Here is an 18,439-nt window from a genome sequence, read left to right as displayed (position 1 = left end):
AATGAGGGGTCCTGGTGTGGGAACGTAGGTGTTCATAGCGAATGCCTGGATTCCTCGGAATCGGATGCAGCTGAAATCTTTCTCAGAGCTTGAAAGTCATCTTTTAAGGATCACATCTCTATGTTTTGGGTTTGAGTGTGCTTGACTCTGATTTTTCAATCTGAATTTTTTTAAAAAATGAACGTCAAGTGGTTAAGGCATATCTATGGATGCCCTTATTTTTGGCGGACGGGAGAAGTCCGCCGCGTGGACCGCCCCAAGGGGCGAAAAGGGGTGGTCAGTCGGTCAGCCCGAGCCACGTGACCTGGGGGCGTGGACCCGGGAACGCTCCAGGAAACCGCTACGCGAATTCTGATTTTCTATCACCCGAGTCCGGTTCTCAAACCCCGCACGTCCAGGGAGACGGAACTGGAGATAGGAACTTCGGCTCCGAGGTGGGGCCGACGCCGTGTACAGCGACGAACCGCGTGGAGCTGAGGCTGTCTGGTGGCCCCCAGCCGCCTGCGGACTCTACCGTTTCGTCATGGCAAGATTCTGGGTCTGCCTGGCCGGCGCTGGCTTCTTTCTTGCATTACTGGTTTTGCATTCGCGTTTTTGTGGCTCCCCGGTGAGTTGAGCAGGGAAGAAATGTCTGTTGGGTGTGTGGATAGCACCGCTGAGAGGCGACCCGCTGTCGTGGGATGGAGGTAGCGGGCCCTGGCGCCCGCACTTAGCTTGTCTTTTCAGAAGCTGCACCGGGAGCGGAACTGCCGACGTCTTGTTTTGTCTCTTGGTGTTAAAAAGTTTGTATATGATACATCGCCATCTTCCTGTTTTCTTTCTTTCCCCAGATCCCACTACATCTTCAAATAATTTGCGGATTTGTATTGTGATCACTTTGGTCTCTAGACTTGTAAACCCATTTCTTCCGAATCATTTCTGTCCAGCAGTCTCAACACCTCTGTGTCAGCTGTCAGGGCATGCTTTAAAAATAAGCCTTTTTTTTTTTTTTTTTTTCTTTTCTTAACGCAGAGGGTAAACGGATTCTTAATCTTCTGATTATTTTTTTAAAGGTTTTAAGGAAATTTGCTTTTCAAATTTCCTGGAGAACCAAGGAAATCCCTTACCGGCTGGATGTGGGTTGGCCGAAGTACTCAGAATACTTTACTGGAGCAACATTTTGTGTTGCAATTGACTCCCTCAGCGGATTGGTTTACATAGCCCAGGTTAGTAAAATTGGGATTAAAAAAAAAAAATTATGAACACAAAGGAAACAATTTCTTCTTGTTTTGCTGTACTAAGTAACCATGTATGTTTATATTATGCTATTTGTGAAGTTTTTTTGAGTTGGTTTTAAGTAAATACTTCGGTTTTGAATGTAGTAGATATTAATATTGTTAGGTTTTGAAGCTCGTTTTTTAAACATTAAATTTCTCAATTAACCTTTAATTTTTGTTTCTCTCTACCAAAATAAAGATTACTTTCTAAAAACTGATCCTATCTAAGCAGTTATTTTTATATACCTTCAGAGAGGGGATAACATCCCAAAGGTATTAGTGTTCACAGAGGATGGATATTTCCTACGATCCTGGAATTACACAGTTGACACACCTCATGGTATATTTGCAGCCAGTACACTACATGAACAGTCTGTCTGGATCACGGATGTAGGAAGTGGTATGTGTAGTAATATCTATTCACTTATCTTGCTAGAAATCATATTGTTGCCCATGTTCTTGCTTGTACGCTTTAAAATCAAGAGTTGCTAAATCTAGTTGTAATTTCTTTAATTATTTTTGAAATCACTTGTTTCTAAAAACCTCTATACTGTACTTCTGTAGAGTCAAGATATTTAGCAAGGAGGCTATAATTATTATGGTTTTTCCTTTAACTTGTCAAGGGACTTTTCCTCTTTAAAGCATCGGTTGTGAGACCATACTTTCAGGAATCATTTCTATGGTTTGTTAACGCATCAGTTGCTCTTCCCAGGCTAAAATTTTAAACCTCTTCTGTGAAGCCCCCAAAATAGCAATCTCTGTAAGTTAATGGCCCCAAAAATGGCAATCTCTGTAAGTTAATGAATGGAGTCCTTGTCTTATTTTCCTTTACCAGCTCATTTTCAAAAGAAATTGTGCTAAGAAACTAGAACTGCTTTGTTGCCCAAAATGCAAGATTTGCAGAGACGCCTGGTGTTAATGTTTCTGAAGTCCTGCCTACTGCAACATGTCTGAAATCTTCTTTCCACCAAATACTTTTGATAGAATGTGTTGCAAATCAAAGTAGGCACAGTTGGATTTATAGCTCTGGATGTTTTCAGAGATAGCTGTTTGCATGTTCTTGTGGCTTAAGACCTGGCATTATTATCGCAGGATCTCAGGAATGAATGGGATCATAAAGACAGTCTTTGGCCCAGTTACATTCATGGCTTGAAGGACATCTGTTTCTTCATTTCTGGCAAATTCAGATACCATTTTGGAATTAATGAACTCTCAGTTTTTGTTAGAAGTGCCATTACTGTTTGTTCTCAGAACCCAAAAGATTTCTGAGCCGCAGCTGATTTCATTTCTTTCAGGATGTATTTTGGATGATAAAATTTTGGTTAAACAAAAAATCGAGAATACCTCTGAGTTCCTTGTAATGCTATAATGAAATATGACTATTTTGACTTCTTTTTTTTCCCCCAGGACTCACTGTTAAAGGCCTTTACTTATTAATTTATTCCATTCATGTGATCATTTTTTATAAAATACTTCGTTGACTCCCAGAAATAAAACAAAACACACATGACCTCTTCTTTCCATTAAAGGGTTTTTTTCATGCACAGATCTGAAGACACTTTTTATATTCCTTCCCATTTTTTGAAGAAATACATTCCCTTTAATAAAAATGTGGCTGTAAATGAGCCTTAAAAACAAAACAAAACGATGTTATATACTGGTGTTTTATATCTTTTGCCTACTCTTTAGAAACTTTGAAGGTTGCTTTCTTTAATAATATTTTGTTCTCTTGTTGCTACAAATTACCTCAAGCATTCAAATCAGGTATAACAATAAATACGTTTTTTAAGATAGAATTGTAATGCAAGTTACAATTTTATTTCCAGTGAGTTCAGTGTATCCAATTTATTTTTGGCATGCCTACCAGTTAGTTTGGTCTTGGTATGCCTTCAAGTTGATTTCTGTTAACCGCATTATGTTTTTTTCCTAATTATCAATACCGTACTTTATATTTTTGCTTGTAAGATAATTTTAATTCAAAGAAGTCTTGATATAAGTGAGAAAATATACTAGTGATTTGGAAAGATTTATTCTCTTAGGAAAAAAAGTTAATGGGTTGAGTTTTGCACTTGTTTCTACTATGAGAAAGTGTAGTTTAAAAAAAATATGTATTAGGGGCGCCTGGGTGGCTCAGATGGTTGAGCGTCTGCCTTCGGCTCAGGTCATGTTTCCAGGGTCCTGGGATCGAGCCCCGCATCGGGCTCCTTGCTTGGCAGGGAACCTGCTTCTCCCTCTCCCTCTGCTGTTCCGCCTGCTTGTGCTCTCTCGCTCTCTCTGTCAAATAAATAAAATCTTTAAAAAAAATAAAAAATAAAAAAATATGTATTATAGTGAACTTTTTTGTTGACCTACTAAAATTTGAGATCTGCACATGATTGACTGAAATGATTTTCAAACGTAAGTTCCTTTTCCAGTTCCTTCTGGATTTCTTTTTGCAAGGAATGTTTATTCAAGGTTGTACTGTCATGCTTATGATTACAAAAGAAAATGATGTACCTATAATTTAACATCATGAGCCTTCTGTATAAGGAGCCAGTTTTGTTGGTTTTACTTATTTGAATTTAGAATCTACTTATTTTGGAGTACCTGAGCTTTAATTCATGACAGATTTGGTTGTAACTAATGAAGAAGCTCTATTGCTTGTGAAATACAGCATTTAATTATCTGAGCCTGTTAACTTTTTATTACAGTCAAATTCTATTAAATCCTTGCTCTCTGCTTACTTGAAAAACGTGAATGTTTGGACAGTGGTTATATTTGTGACGTGTGCATGTTTTTCTTTATAGGATCCTATGGTCATACTATTAAAAAATACAATTCCTTTGGTGATCTTGTTCAAGTCTTGGGTACCCCAGGCAAAAAAGGCACTGGTTTGAATCCCCTGCAATTTGATAATCCCGCAGAATTATATGTAGATGACACAGGAGATATTTACATTGTGGATGGAGATGGAGGATTGAATAACAGATTGATCAAATTGTCCCAAGGTACATGGCTTGCGTGGTATCATAAGAATGCTTTTTAATAAGTTGGATGTGTTTAATTTGTTCAATACTTGGTGTAATATTATAACTAGTGTGTGTGTGTGTATTTTTTTTAAGAGAGAGAGAATACGTTCCAGGGGTGGGAGCCAGGGGGAGAGGGAGAGAGACAATCTTCAGCAGACTACACACCCAGCAAGGAGCCTGACATAGGGCTGCATCTCACGACCCTTGAGATCATGACCTGAGCTGAAATGTAGTTGGACGCTTAACTGACTTGACTGAGCCACCCAGGCGCCCCTACAACTATTGTATATTGTACTATATATGAAGCTGTGTGTAAAGGGCTCGAGTGAGATGTGTGGGATGGTCAGTAATAAATGATTCTGATAATATGCTTGCTTATTCCTTTGAATTAAATTGGAGGCAGTTTGGGAATTTATAGTGGGCTGAAGAAATAAGTGTTTATCCTATCCAATTAAGAAAGAAGGTTAGGAACCTGGCATTCCAGAGCTGAGATACCCTTCAGTTTGATTGATCAGCTAAAGTTTCATTGTATTTATTGCTGTATGTCCTCAGTAGTATTCTAGGTGCAGGTCTATTTCAGATGAAACTGCTAAACGCTACTCTATGGTATTGATTGTTAAAGTAAAATAAGATTTGGAGAAGGAGAGATTACTGTTGACTGGGTAAGTAGGGCAAGCATTCATAAAGCAAGTGGTTCTTGAACTAAACTGGTTTTGGTGGGAGGAGAAGATGGATGGGAGGAACATTCACAAGACTCTATCACACAAGGTCTACAGGTAATTAGCAAGTCTTCTAGGAAGGGAGCTTAGGGTGTAATTCTGGAAGAGTTAAAAAATAAGATTTGAGATGTTCTTGAAGGCTTATCCAAGAATTTTGAAGCCATAATTTTGCTTTTAAAATTTCTGAGGGTTTTTTTAGTAGGAAAGTGATGTTATAGAAGCAGAGTTTTTATAAGACACAATACTGTATCAGGATGTATTTGCAGTAAGCTCTGTCATTTGGACAGAGCATAAACTCCTACATGAAGGTTATGTGGTCAACTTATTACCCAGTAACTAAGTTTGGTGGTGATAGTTAAAGGGAGGTGGTGCAGATAAAGCAAGAATCAAAAAAATACTGCAAAAGAAACAACCAAACTCAGGAGACAGATTGAATACAGGTGTATTGGTTTCTTGTGGATGCTATAAAAAATTGCCACAGACTGAATAGCTTAAACAGAAATTTATTCTCTCATGCTTTTGGAATCCAGAAGTCTGAAATGTATAAGGCCAGCCCTGCTCCCTCTAATGGCACTAGGGGAGAATCCCTCTTTGCCTCTTCCAGCTTCCCGTGGTTCTAGACATTCCTTGGCTTGTGGCAGCGTATCTCCAGTCTCTGCCACTGTCTTCAGATGGCCGCCTTCTGTGTGTCTCTGTGTCTCAAATCTCCCTCTCCCTTCTCTTACAAGAACACTAGTCATTGGATTTAGGGTCCACCTGAATTTAGGATCTATCTCATCACAAGATCCCTAACTTCATACATCTGCAAAAGTCTATGACCAATAAAGTCACATTCACAAGTAGAGAAGTACCTGTGACTTGGTTATATCTTTTGGGGTAGAGGTAAAATTCAGCCTACAATAGGGGTAATAAGGGAGACAGACTATAAAAACATAATGTGAATTTTTAAGTTCACAGGAATGGTAATACCAAATAACGGAATAGTTGGGAAGGGAGACACTGACATGAATCACACAGTGGTTTTGAGTGATGAAAAACTCAAGTGGAGATAGTAAAGAAGATGATAAATTGCTTGAAACAAAAGCAATTTTTTGGGGGGGGGCGGGTAAAGCATAACAATTAGGCAAACTGGTATATACACAGAAAGCCAAGAAATCCTGATCAATTAGGGGTATAATTAAATAGTTTATTTGCAACTTAAGACATAAGATATAGCACACAGATGTATAAGGTAGTTATATGTTGCTCTGACCAACTATGTTTGCCGTTGTCAGATTTCATGATGCTTTGGCTGCATGGAGAACGTGGAACGGGGCCTGCTAAGTTCAACATACCTCACAGTGTTACCGTTGATTCATCTGGTCGGGTAAAAATACACTGTCATTGTGTATGGCACTGTGTGTCTGAATGTGTGTGTGTGTGTGTGTGGGCGTATGGACCTCTATGTATATGGATCTTGGTGCACATGTATGTCTGGATATCTGAGTATGTATGAATGTTTGTGGTTATGTGTATCTGGGTGTGTCTGGGCAATTCCTCTGGGGCTGGGTATACCCACATATTCTTATAAATGTGCAGGTCCTATAATGAAGAGAGTTCCCCAAATATTTAGAAATGAACAAAATAGATTTCCTGTGTCACTTAAAGGTAGAAGGAACAAATAATGGAATAGAACTTAAGTTACCTGAAAAAGGAAAGAGTTGCCCTCCTACTAAGAAAACTACTAGGAGTGTTTGAATATATTTTTAATTTTAGAATTAAATTAATTCTAGAATATGTTGATCAAAAGGGAGATGGGAGAGATTAATCTTGGAGGCTTGAAAATAAGAGCCACTCAGGCAACTTTGTTCTCACTAGCTCCACTCTGGGGAACAGAAAACTTTAACTGAAGCATTTCTTTCTTTTTTTTTTTTTTTTAAGATTTTATTTATTTGAGAGAGAGAGCATGAGAGGGGAGAGGCTCAGAGGGAGAAGCAGGCTCCCTGCTGAGCCAGGAGCCCGATGCGGGGCTTGATCCCAGGACTCCAGGATCATGACCTGAGCCAGAGGCAGTTGCCCAACCAACCGAGCCACCCAGGCACCCTTAACTGACGCTTTTCAACCCATTTCTTTTTCCCCACCCTATCCACTGCTACCTCTTTTGCTTTTATCCACCTTTAAGCATATATATCACTGCTTTGGGGTTACTTTCCTATGACCAAACACCCAAAATGTTTTATATTAGTTTCCCCTTCTGTTTTCCTATAGTAGCCTATACTTTCCTGTTATAGTAATTATCACACTATAATATGATCAGTCGTCTCCTTGAAGAGTGTAGGCTGTATGAGGGCATATACTGAATCTCTTTGGCTTTGTATCTCAGTGCCTGGCATGTAGTAGTCATCGTATGAGTAACTGTTAAATGACTAAATGTCTTGCAGGATGGATGCATCAGACTATCTTGGCTTCATACTGTTAGAAATTTAATCCATTTCTACTTCTGATTCTATGTTCAGCAGACAACCTTTTGATTGTGATTTGGCTTCCTATGTAGACAAAGTGAGAATGTTTTGATAATAAAATCTGCAAGTATTTCGCATTGTAGATAGGAAGATAACTGAACCTGTGAGTTTTGTTTGTAAATGGGGAGCTTGAAAGTTGGAATTCTGGTTTTAAATACATTACCCTTGTGAGCCCGTTTAACTACTTCCTTCAATGAATAAGAATAAGATCAAGTTTCGGAGCAGGCAAGACCTAGACCCAGGTGAATTCTCTGTGGTGATAAGTGCCCTTTTGAGAAAGCTTGGAGAACATTTGATGGGGATACTCTGGCATTACAGAATGATGAAAAATGAGGGTATTCATTTCCACACACTTGTGTTTTAACAACAGTCAATGCCATTCAGAGCATTTTACATGATTAACTCATTTAGTCATCACCCCAACCCTATAGGAAAAGTTAATTAGCTCCAGAGCTGAACTTGCTGCTGGTTTTTTTGTTTTTTCATTTTTAAGATTTATTTATTTGAGAGAGAAAGAGATTGAGAGAGAAAGTGCATGCACGTGCACATGTGCAGGTTGGGGTAGGGACAGAGGGAGAGGGAGAGAGAGAATCTCAAGCAGACTCCCTGCTGAGTGCAGAGCCTGACCCAGGGTTCAATCTCACAACCCTGTGGATCATGACCTGAGCTGAAATCTCAAGTCGGGGGCTTAACCAAATGGGCCACCCAGGCGCCCCTGCTATTGTTTCTTAAACAAGGTTTCTCATAATCAAGATTTGTTCAGTAGGGAAGATAATGTTAACAATCTAAAATATTCAATCCTAGAGTCTAAACTATATTTCTTCCTTGGTCACTCATCTAAGGCAGTAGTCCCAAATTCTTCATCCTTACTAAAGAATCATGAATCAGGAAAGGGTCTTGAGAAATTACCTTACTTAGGGATCAACAACCTTTCTAAAATGATACAATGAGTCTGTATTTGTTTCTTATTATAGATGAACTTAGTGGCTATTAAAACTCACAGGCATTGACGGATACATTGTCAGGGTTACCCTGAAGAAATAGTGCCGGAATCCACAAACTCAAGAAATCCAATGATCCTGAAAGGAGGAGGTAGAGGTCAGCAGGGCTGGCCCACACTTCCAGTCCATTCTTACATACCCCTCTACAATCCTAGCCTCATGTCATAAAATCATTTCACTGTATGTATGCCATAGGTTGCATATATTAAATATAGTACATGAAATGTCATTTGGAGTGAATCTATTTTCTGTTTTATTACAACAGTTTTCCTTAATAACTCATTCCAGCCTATAGCAAAATTAAATTAAACCTGTTGTTAGTCTACTGTCATTCTTGAGATGCTACTAAAATCTTTTAAGCATCCTCTTTCGGTGGTTTGGCGCTTTGGACATTCTTTGGTAACTAGCAGGTAGATGTTTAGTGATAGTGCAATAGGAATGAATACGTGGCTACCCCCAGCCTGAGCTCCTGAGGAACTAGGCTGCATTTCTTTGTCTTTGTCTTCTAACCTAACCCAGGGACTGACAGGTTGGCAGAACTCAGCAGGACAGACAATGCCTGTTGGAGGAATGAATGAATTCTCTTGCTTCTCAGTACTGTGCTAATCCTCTGCATCACAACAGAAGACTCCAGTTTTTTTAGTTATTCAAATGTTTAATAGAATAGAGTGTTATGTATGGGCTTTGGGTTAAGACAGATGGCCATAAGTGGCTCTCCCACTGTAAGCTCACTTCGAACTTTAATTTCGTGTCTGAAGATAGGGCTTTTTAATAACTTCTTCTTTGGGGTCCTCTAAGTACTAAATGAGGTGATGCATGTGAAACTAATGGAAATAAACATTCATACCTCCCTCTTCCCCTTCTGTTTTCTTATTATGATGTAGATCTTTTCCTAGAATCATTTTTTTGGTTTCTCAGGTGTGGGTTGCTGACCGAGGAAATAAAAGAATTCAAGTATTTGATAAAGACACCGGGGAGTGGTTAGGAGCATGGAATAATTGTTTCACAGAAGAGGGACCTTCTTCAGTCAGGTGATTTTTTTCTTTTTCTTTTAAAATGCTCGTTTTATTAGGTGGGTGGGGGATGGGCTAAGTGGGTGATGGGCATTAAGGAGGGCACTTGCTGTGATGAGCATTGGGTGTTATATGCAAGTGATGGATCACTGAATTCTCCCCCAGAAACTAATACTACACTATGTGTTAACTAAATACAATTTAAATAAAATCTTGAAAGAAAAAAAAATGCTTGTTTTATTTGGTTTATGTTCGTTTCTCTGAAGAGCTAGCTGAAAGTTTAAAATATTATTAATTTTCAACAGGTGAAAAGGGGACAGAACCAAGTATGCAGAGAACACATAATGGTATTTTAAATCCCAAGCAGAGCGAAAGCAGTTAAACTCCCCGTGCACTGTGGGATCCGGGTCTCAGAGATAACATATGCTGGACCTCCTATAGCCTTCACCCTCGGGATACATGTGATGAATTTTTAAACGCAGAACGAAAATAGAAGTCTTGAGTCTATAGTGTCAGCCTAGCACCGACTTTCCATTAGTTTCATTTTGTGTGGTACTCGCATATTATTTTTGTTTGTTGAAACTCATCTTTGGCTATGTTTACCATCGCAAATCTATTCCCTCATCAACAGAGTTAGACAAATTTTAAATTCTTCTTGAGGGCATCCTTCAGCAAGTAGAGGTGTCTGTTGTTGTTTAGCGTCATAGGAGATAAAAACGTTGAGAAAGTCAACATTTATACTAATTTTGCATACATTTATTCTGTAAAATGTCTTTCTCCTTAGATTTACTCCCGACGGAAAGTACGTGATTGTAGCCCAGCTGAACCTTAGCAGGCTCTTACTGGTGGCAGCGCCCCCAGTGGGAAGCATCGGTAACTGTTCTGTAATCGGCACGATCCAGCTAGCAGATCAAGTTTTACCTCATCTCTTGGATGTCAGTGGGAAGACTGGAGCAATCTATGTAGCAGAAATTGGAGCAAAGCAAGTACAAAAATATGTCCCTATGAATAGCTATTTTCCTTCATTCGGTTCGTAATGTTTCCTTTGTGGAGATCTTTCAAGTGGAAGTTCAGATTCTCAAATTCATTGTTAAGCCCTTACAAATAATGTTCAAGCATAAGAATGTGTTTCTTTATTTTTCTGTGACCTGGTGATGAGAAAAAATTGTTTTTATATCATGAAAAACCATATGTTTTGTTTCTCTTCTTGTGACTTAGTTTTACTTGTAAGTGCATTAGAATATTTTAACAAAGGAAATGTAATATTTAAAAAATGGGGTTGGAAAGAGGGACTAAGGTTGTAACCTGGGTATTTGCTCTGGTAAACTAATTTTCCCTGGGAGGAAGAGGGAAAGGAATAAAAATGAGTTTTGCAGGATATATTGAATTTTATGAGAAGAACTACAAAGCTCTAATTTGTTCACCTTATATAAAATGTACATTTTGAGAGATCAAGTCAGATGGGCTCTTGATTAATGAGTACCCATAGGATGCCAGCTCCTAAAGATTCAGAGATGAAGAAGCAGGTTTATCTTTGTGTGCCTTTTCAGGAGCTTGTAGTCCACTGGGGAGACAAGTGTGCAAACTGATACAACACAGTGACAGCAAGGCTTAAGTGTAGCAGGACTTTTGGAAGTCGGAGCATTACTTCTGACTGAGGGAATCCGGGAGGTTTTGCCAGGAAAGTCAACTTGAGCTCCAACTTGAGAAACTGAAAGGGGAAAACAAGGTGGTCCAAGTGGACAAGTGGTAAAAAGTTACAAACTTGCTGGGAGCTTTGGTAGGCTTTCTTTTAAAAGCCCATCTTGGTTTGGGTCCTTTAGCTGTAAAATACTTAATCTCAACCTCTCAGTGTAGGAATAAAACAACAGGCATTTAAGTACTTTACTGAAAGGGATCTTTACAAGTACTAACTGCAATGTTTTTTTTTTATTAAAGGTAACATTAAAAGTTGGGGCCTCTCTTCAGGGCCTCTTTCCTTTCTTTTCTTTCTTTTTTCTTTTTGTTAAACATGTACTCCGTTCGTTCCTAACATCTGTCTACCTCAAAGAAGTTTTAGAATTATTTATATGGGGATGTGTACTGAACACTTTGCACTATTAAGGTGAATAATTTCTTACCTTTCTAGGCCTCTCTGCCCCTTTGGTTTTAATATTTGCTTCCCCTTCTTTTCAGTTCTAGTTTATTCTGGGTTTTGGTTGAACCTGGCCATATGATGATCTTTCAGGTCATTCCTCCCCTTTTCTTGTATCCATCTCCTTCTTTATTCTAGTCTTGCCCTGCAAATCATGTAGCATGTGAGAAATCCTGAGCTGACTTCTCATCACGCATTATGGCTGCAGTCTGTTTTGTAGACCTCAGGGAATTCAAACTATTTTGATGCTTGGATCATATCTTGATGCAGTTAGGAAGGTAAATCGACCAACAGGAAACTTCCGTGTTCCAAGGCCCTTGATAAGTGTGTTCATGCCACTGATCAAGCTGTATGATCTTAAATGAGTTTTTCTTAGTTTTTTCTCTTTAGTAAAAATTCCTCCCTCCAGGAATGCTATAAGGATCAGATGTATGACAGATACAAATGTACCTTCTGAAATAAATAGTTTCGAGTACTTTAAAGGCAGAAATTCTTAACAAAAATCCTTCTAAATGTGCTATTTACCTGATATCAACCATCAAGTTTGCCTTAATTTTGCGTTTATTGCTTTTTTCAGAACTTATCCTCATGAACTTTATGCAGCTTAGCCAATATAGTAAATTTATTTGTATAAAAAGAAAGTGATTTGAGGGTTTTGTTTTGTTTTGTTTTTAAGCCAGGACAAGAAGTGCAAATGTCTCTTAGGAATGCAGGTTAGTTAAACTGATCTTGTTCTTTTAAAAATGTTATATTTAACTTTATTTTATACCAGATTCTTATAAAACTTGTTGAGAATTTTGTTGCCATATGTCTTGCTAGAAGTGTCTATTAGCATCGCTGTAATCATAGTATTTCACTTTTTTCCTTTGGATTAATTGATTAAATGATTTGAGAAAATGTCTTATTGTCATTTAAAAGATACAAATTAAATTTTTGGAAAGAAAAGACAATATCATCTGGCTCTCGATTTTAATGTTTGATTTTATTGTTACAAAAGCAGTTTATAACTTCTTACTCCACTGAAGAATTTCAGCAATCCTGAAATCACAGGTTTGCTCTGTGAGAATATCCTCCTTCATACGCATGTGAAGTGTAAGCTGAAGCGCATTTTGTTAGAGGTCGCTCAGAAGTCCAAACGAAAACAGCCTGGCTGAGATGGGGGGGGGGGGGTACAAATACTAGTGATACTAGCTAACTCCATATATTTTTGCATTGGAAATGGAACCTCTTTATGCCCCTACTTTCTAGATCTATTAGGAGGTGTGTGTGGTGGGGTGGGGGTGGGGTGGCTTCTAAATTAGAAAACCAAAGGAAGGCTGGAGGTATCCTCCCTAACCTCCACTGTGACATCGGGTCTCTGCAATGGAATGTTTGTGTCCTCAGAGAAAACCTGTGCGCATTCTGATGGTAAACTAAGAAGACCCATATAATTTGTGCTTAGATCACTTAACAGATTAAAAGATTGCTTCAAGCGATGTGGCTGTCAGGCTAAATAAAGGCACTCAAGTCCCAACTTTTGTTCGCCTTTGTTGGTTTTAAACACTGGATTTGAAAGCAGGATAGATTGGAGAGCCCACGGGACAACTGGAAACTGTCAGATTTTTGCTCCTTTGACTCACCAAATCCATTAGAATCATTAAAAAAAAACAAAAAAACAAAAAACAAACTTGAATATATGACTTTATTTTACTCTTGACTCTAAAATTTCAGCAATAATCAAATAAAAAAACTCTTTAGAAAAGTCAGAGTAATACTGATTCATTTATTCAACAAAAATGAAACAACAAACGTGTGAAGGCACTTAGGCAAGTGTTCTCTGCCTTGGTAGCTGCCCATCCATCTGGGAAAAGAAGCCCAGCAAACCCATTTCCTTTCACTTCATCCTGGGGGAGTTGCCCTATTTGGCACTTGCGTTGCGTTACATTCTTGATACAAAAGAGGGCAGTAGAGTCTCGCTTATGAGCATTTCTTGAACCCAGCTGTGGGCCTTCTTTATACTTTGATTTTTTTAAAAAATTGAAGTTAACCATACTTTTAATTTTTCTTCTTTTTCTTTAGCTTACATATCTTGAGGAAATTAGCTTATAGGTGACATATTTTCCAAGGGTTATTGGAAATTTTTACTGTTTAATTGGACATTTCCATGTTTAAAAAAAACAACTTTTCAATAAAAGCCAAACTAACAGCCGGAGGTGAATAATTCGTTTTAAACTATAACTTGAATATGAGTTTAGTACAATAGAAAATGCGTTCATATTAACAGAGAATTATTCCTTTTTTCCTTACCAGATTTTTTTTGTTTGTTTTAAACAATTTTGCCTTGTGGTTGCTGACTCTCTTATAAATAAAAAAATTGATTATTTATGGAGAGGCCAAGTAATTTTTCCATCAGACACCTTAGCCATAGAATCCATGAGTTTATAGGGTAAGTTAATCCTTTAGACATTTAATGACATGTAGATAGTACCTTTGTATGTAAGAACTGAGTGGAATTTGAGTAATGAAAAATAGCCCTTTTGAAACTTTAGTTTCTTCCATTGTAAACAATGGAAGGATATTGTTATGATTTAATTCTGCTTGTATGTAATTTATGCCAAAGTGGCCCATCTTGGGGCAGCCTGTTTTTAACCCCTACAATAGTCTGACCCTGGTAAACAGATTTGTGGTGTAATTTCTTTTTGGATGCTACCTTTAAGAGAGAATCCTACAAATAGATTCTAATCCAAAAACAGTTGACCAAATAACATGGTGTTTGGACATAATTCTGAGACCTTCAAAGGGTGATCATATAATAGCATGAACATTGAGCTTTCCTCCAGAATGAAGATAATGAGTAGAAATAACAGTGTGGCCAGTTTGTCCAGCTTAATGAAAGAACATTCTAGCAAAGAGCTGTGTAGCAGCTTTTATTTAGCCTGATACTGTGTTCATATTCACAGTGGTAAGGTTCAGTGAGTCAGAACTTGAAATCTAGAGTTAGGTTGACTGAGGTTCTGATCCAGGCCCTGCCGCTTACTTGCGGAAATCTGAGACTGCCTCATTTTTCTCTTTTGTGAAATGGAAATGATAGTATTTTCCTCATGGGATCATTGTGAATAGAAATGAAATCGTGCATGTAGAACATTACACCTAGGCCCTGACACACAGTAAGCACTCACCACGCCTTTTTTGTGGTATCTAAGCCAGAGATGGGCAGCCGTGCCACCTTTGGGCTGAAATTCTTACTCTGGGAAGATGGTGAGACCAGATGACCTTCCCCATTGTATGATTCAGTTTAGTCCCACTATTGAGAACTAAAGGTATAGTTGTCATACACTAAGTCATCTATCATTTAGAAATGGCCACTTTTAAAAAGCAGAGATATTTTCAGTTCGCACTAAAGCTATTTAGTCATCCAACAGATAACTACATGTTAGATACCAGGAATATGGTGGTGAGCAAGGTAAAGACTCCTTTTCTGGAATATACATTCTACTTCGGAAAACAGAACAGTTTGAATGAAAAAAGGGAGATTCTGACTAGAATTTGTGGTAAATTTAACACCTGGTTGGCTAAATAAACACCCATTCAACTTTTTTCCTTATCTTATATACCACCTCGAAGACTGGAAGAATGAGGTGCTTGCTTTCTCAGCTTAACTAGCATCTAGGGGTAGTCACATGATGTGATTCTGGCCAATGCAATGTAAACGGAAGCCTACTGGGAGATTTCTGGAGAATCATTTGCTTTTTTTATTAAAAAAAAAAAAAAAGGTAGGCATACTTAGCACCACTGCCTTCTCCCTTCTTGCCAGACTTGAACTTGAGTGTGATGCCAGGAGTTGCAGCAGTCATCATGGTACTATAAAGCAACAAATCCAACGTTCTTAAAGAAGGCCGATAGAAGGAAGCTGGGTTTTTATGATTGGGGAACCACTCTACTGACCTGGTAATCCCTTTCTCCAGATATTTTATGCGAGATAGTTGAATGTTTTAGTTACTTTAAGCCACTGTTTTTGTTGGGCGTCTTCTTACAGATAAACATTCCTAACAAATTCAATATTAAATTAATCTGCATTAGTTTGGGATGGATATTTTTTATAATTTTAAGAGTCTATATCCAGGAAAATAAGTTACTCTGCTTTTATGTCTTATTTTATGTCCTTTGATAAAATTTTATTGTTTTTTTTTTTCAATTTAGATTCTGTGCATGTCTTTTGAGCCACGTTTAGGTTCCTGTGTCAAATTTATCCTTTGCATTTATTAATTGTAGCTATTAGGGTAGGATTCCCCTGCCCCCTTTTTGAGAGAGAGAGAGCACGGAAGGGGGTAGGGGGTGGGTAGGAAGAGGGAGAGACGCTCTGCATTCAGCGCAGAGCCTAACTTGGTGCTCAATCTCATGACCCTGGAATCATGGCCTGAGCCGAAATCAAGAGTTGGATGCTTAACCGACTGAGCCACCCAGGTGCCCCTTTTTCCCCCATTTCAAATTACTTTTTGGTGGCATAGAGAAAAGGTATCAGTTCTTTTTATGTATGTGATTTCTATTCACCTTAATAAACTCTTACTAATTTTAATTATCTATTATAGATATTCAGATTTTCTAGGTATACCACTCTGAAAATAAAGGTAACTGTACATCTTCCAATTATCTATTGCTTGTTTGATTTTTAAAATTTTAATGCATTAGCTACATTGTTCAAAACAATGTTAAATGATTGTAGTGATATCAAGTATCTTTATCCTATTTCTGATTTTAATGGAAATAATTGGTACTTTGCCAATTAATACGATATTTGCTATTGAGTTTTGGTAATTTTCATATTTAAGTAGTTTTTTTTAATCTCAGAATTTTATTAAGAATCACTACTTAATTTTATAATGGCTTTTAGCACTGGTGTGTACAATATGTTGATTAATTACAGGTTTTTTTCTTATGGTTATTGTTGGAAAAATTTACTTGGTAATAATTTCTTGCTTGGAACTTCTATTCTCGAAAGAAAGAGGGCAGTAGAGTGTCATTATGTAGAATTTATCAATTAATTATGTTCCACCCATTTCCAAAAGGAATTTAAGCCTCTTTACAATAAAATTTCTAAAATGCATAAAAATAGGGCGCCTGGATGGCTCAGTTGGTTAAGCGACTGCCTTCAGCTCAGGTCATGATCCTGGAGTCCCTGGATCGAGTCCCACATCAGGCTCCCTGCTCGGCAGGGAGTCTGCTTCTCCCTCTGACCCTCCCCTCTCTCATGACTCGCTCTCTCACATTCTCTCTCTCTCAAATAAATAAAATCTTTAAAAAAAAATATTAAAAAAAATTAAAAAATAAATAAATAAATAAAATACATTAAAACAGAGTAATGTCAAAAATTGCATAGAGCAGTGTGAAAATACATTTATCCAAAACCTGGATTAATAGTTATGGCAATTAAGCATTAACTTACTTCTGAGATTTCTTGTAGCCATAGCAAAGAAAGAAATGTGCATAGTTAATTTTCATCTGATAAAATGAAATAGATGCATGGATCTTTATAGGTGAAATGAAACAATATACCTTCAACAACAATAAAAAAACACAAACTTTTTTAAATGTAATCAAGGAAGGTGTGAGGAAAGGATAGGGTCTTTAAGCCAGTAGATCAATAAATATTAAGTATTCTTATTTGGTGTATATACCACTGATTGGATGCACAGTCTTTGTCAGGGTTTGATAGAAATGACGGTGGTAATGTTCTGAATTTCTGCTGTCCAACATGGGCCATTGAGCACTTGAAATGTAGGTTGTGTGTCTAAGGAACTGAATTTTCAGCTTTATTTTTAATTAATTAAATTTAAATTGTTACATGTGGCTATTGGCTACTGTATTAGACAACATAGCAGGTGACTAGGTTTTCATAATAATGACCAACAATTTGTTTTTACTCCATTTCCTTGTTCATTTGTATGATTTGCTTTCTTTGTAGTGTGACCTTTTGGCAGTGTTTCTAATAATTCCACCTAACTCGAAGATTAAAAGTTATCATGCACATCGAAATACTAAATTGTTGAATCTTTTGTTAAATATTTTCCAAATGAAAGTGAAGTTAGTCTGTGAAGAACGAAGGAAAATGATTCTTACAAAGCTTTAAGTATTTATGTATGTGTGTACTTATTTATTTTACCAGTTCATCTCTAGGAACATCTCTGCTTTTCTGTCTTTTTTTTTCCTTAAGAGAAACCATTTTCACATGCAGCAGCTCATGTTTCAATGCAAACTTGTCTCATGTAGATTTTTTATGCGTCCCACAGAGGTATTCGCAGTATTGTTTCAGACATCCTAAAAATCAGGTTGGAAGGCAATAAAATGCAATCACAGCTTCATTACTGGTAATGTTGAATTATTACATCTTTACTAATGACTGCATTAGTTTCCATCTTTATTTGTATTTTAAATCTTAGATAATACAATTCTAAATAATTCTATTTCCATTTTTTGAACTTTATATAATGAAATATTTCAACAATTATCACCTTGTAGACAATGTCATCTTATTGATATCCCTGTATACTTACCCTCTGTCCTTTGATTATTTCGTATCGTCTCCAACATCATATTATTTCTTTGACTAACTCAGCATGTTTTCCGTAATGTAATGATAAATTTTTTTAACATAATGTTACCTACTTTAACATTAGTAGTTCCTTAATACCATTAAATATTGTCCTTGTTCTGATTTTACCTCAGTATTCATGTATTTTTAAAATTTCTGGGGTTGAAATAAATTCCATTTTTTTTTTACTTGTTTCTTAAATTTAATCTGTAGTTTCTTCCTCTTCCTCTTCTTTTTCT

The 18,439-nt window shown here is 37.3% G+C and overlaps 1 protein-coding gene across 2 annotated transcripts; it reads left to right on the top strand.

Moving 5' to 3' along the window:
• Nucleotides 1–310: 310 nt before the first annotated feature.
• Nucleotides 311–16,456, top strand: NHLRC3 (NHL repeat containing 3). 2 transcript variants are annotated; one of them, XM_035003497.1, is made up of 8 exons: nucleotides 311–607; nucleotides 1,053–1,205; nucleotides 1,509–1,656; nucleotides 4,043–4,243; nucleotides 6,258–6,349; nucleotides 9,404–9,516; nucleotides 10,283–10,480; nucleotides 15,426–16,456. In XM_035003497.1, the coding sequence occupies exons 1-8, from the start codon at nucleotides 524–526 to the stop codon at nucleotides 15,499–15,501; spliced, it is 1,065 nt and encodes a 354-aa protein (XP_034859388.1). In that variant the 5' UTR covers nucleotides 311–523; the 3' UTR covers nucleotides 15,502–16,456. The 2 variants fall into 2 exon arrangements, with proteins under 2 accessions (XP_034859388.1, XP_034859389.1); XM_035003498.1 differs by lacking the exon at nucleotides 15,426–16,456 and having other exon boundaries at nucleotides 10,283–12,579.
• Nucleotides 16,457–18,439: the final 1,983 nt, after the last annotated feature.

Source organism: Mirounga leonina, unplaced genomic scaffold (assembly GCF_011800145.1).
Source record: "Mirounga leonina isolate KUSES-001 unplaced genomic scaffold, KU_Mleo_1.0 Mir_127, whole genome shotgun sequence".
Lineage (NCBI taxonomy): Eukaryota > Metazoa > Chordata > Mammalia > Carnivora > Phocidae > Mirounga > Mirounga leonina.
Note: the sequence above shows the minus strand (reverse complement) of the source record. Positions and strands in the feature narration are given on the sequence as shown.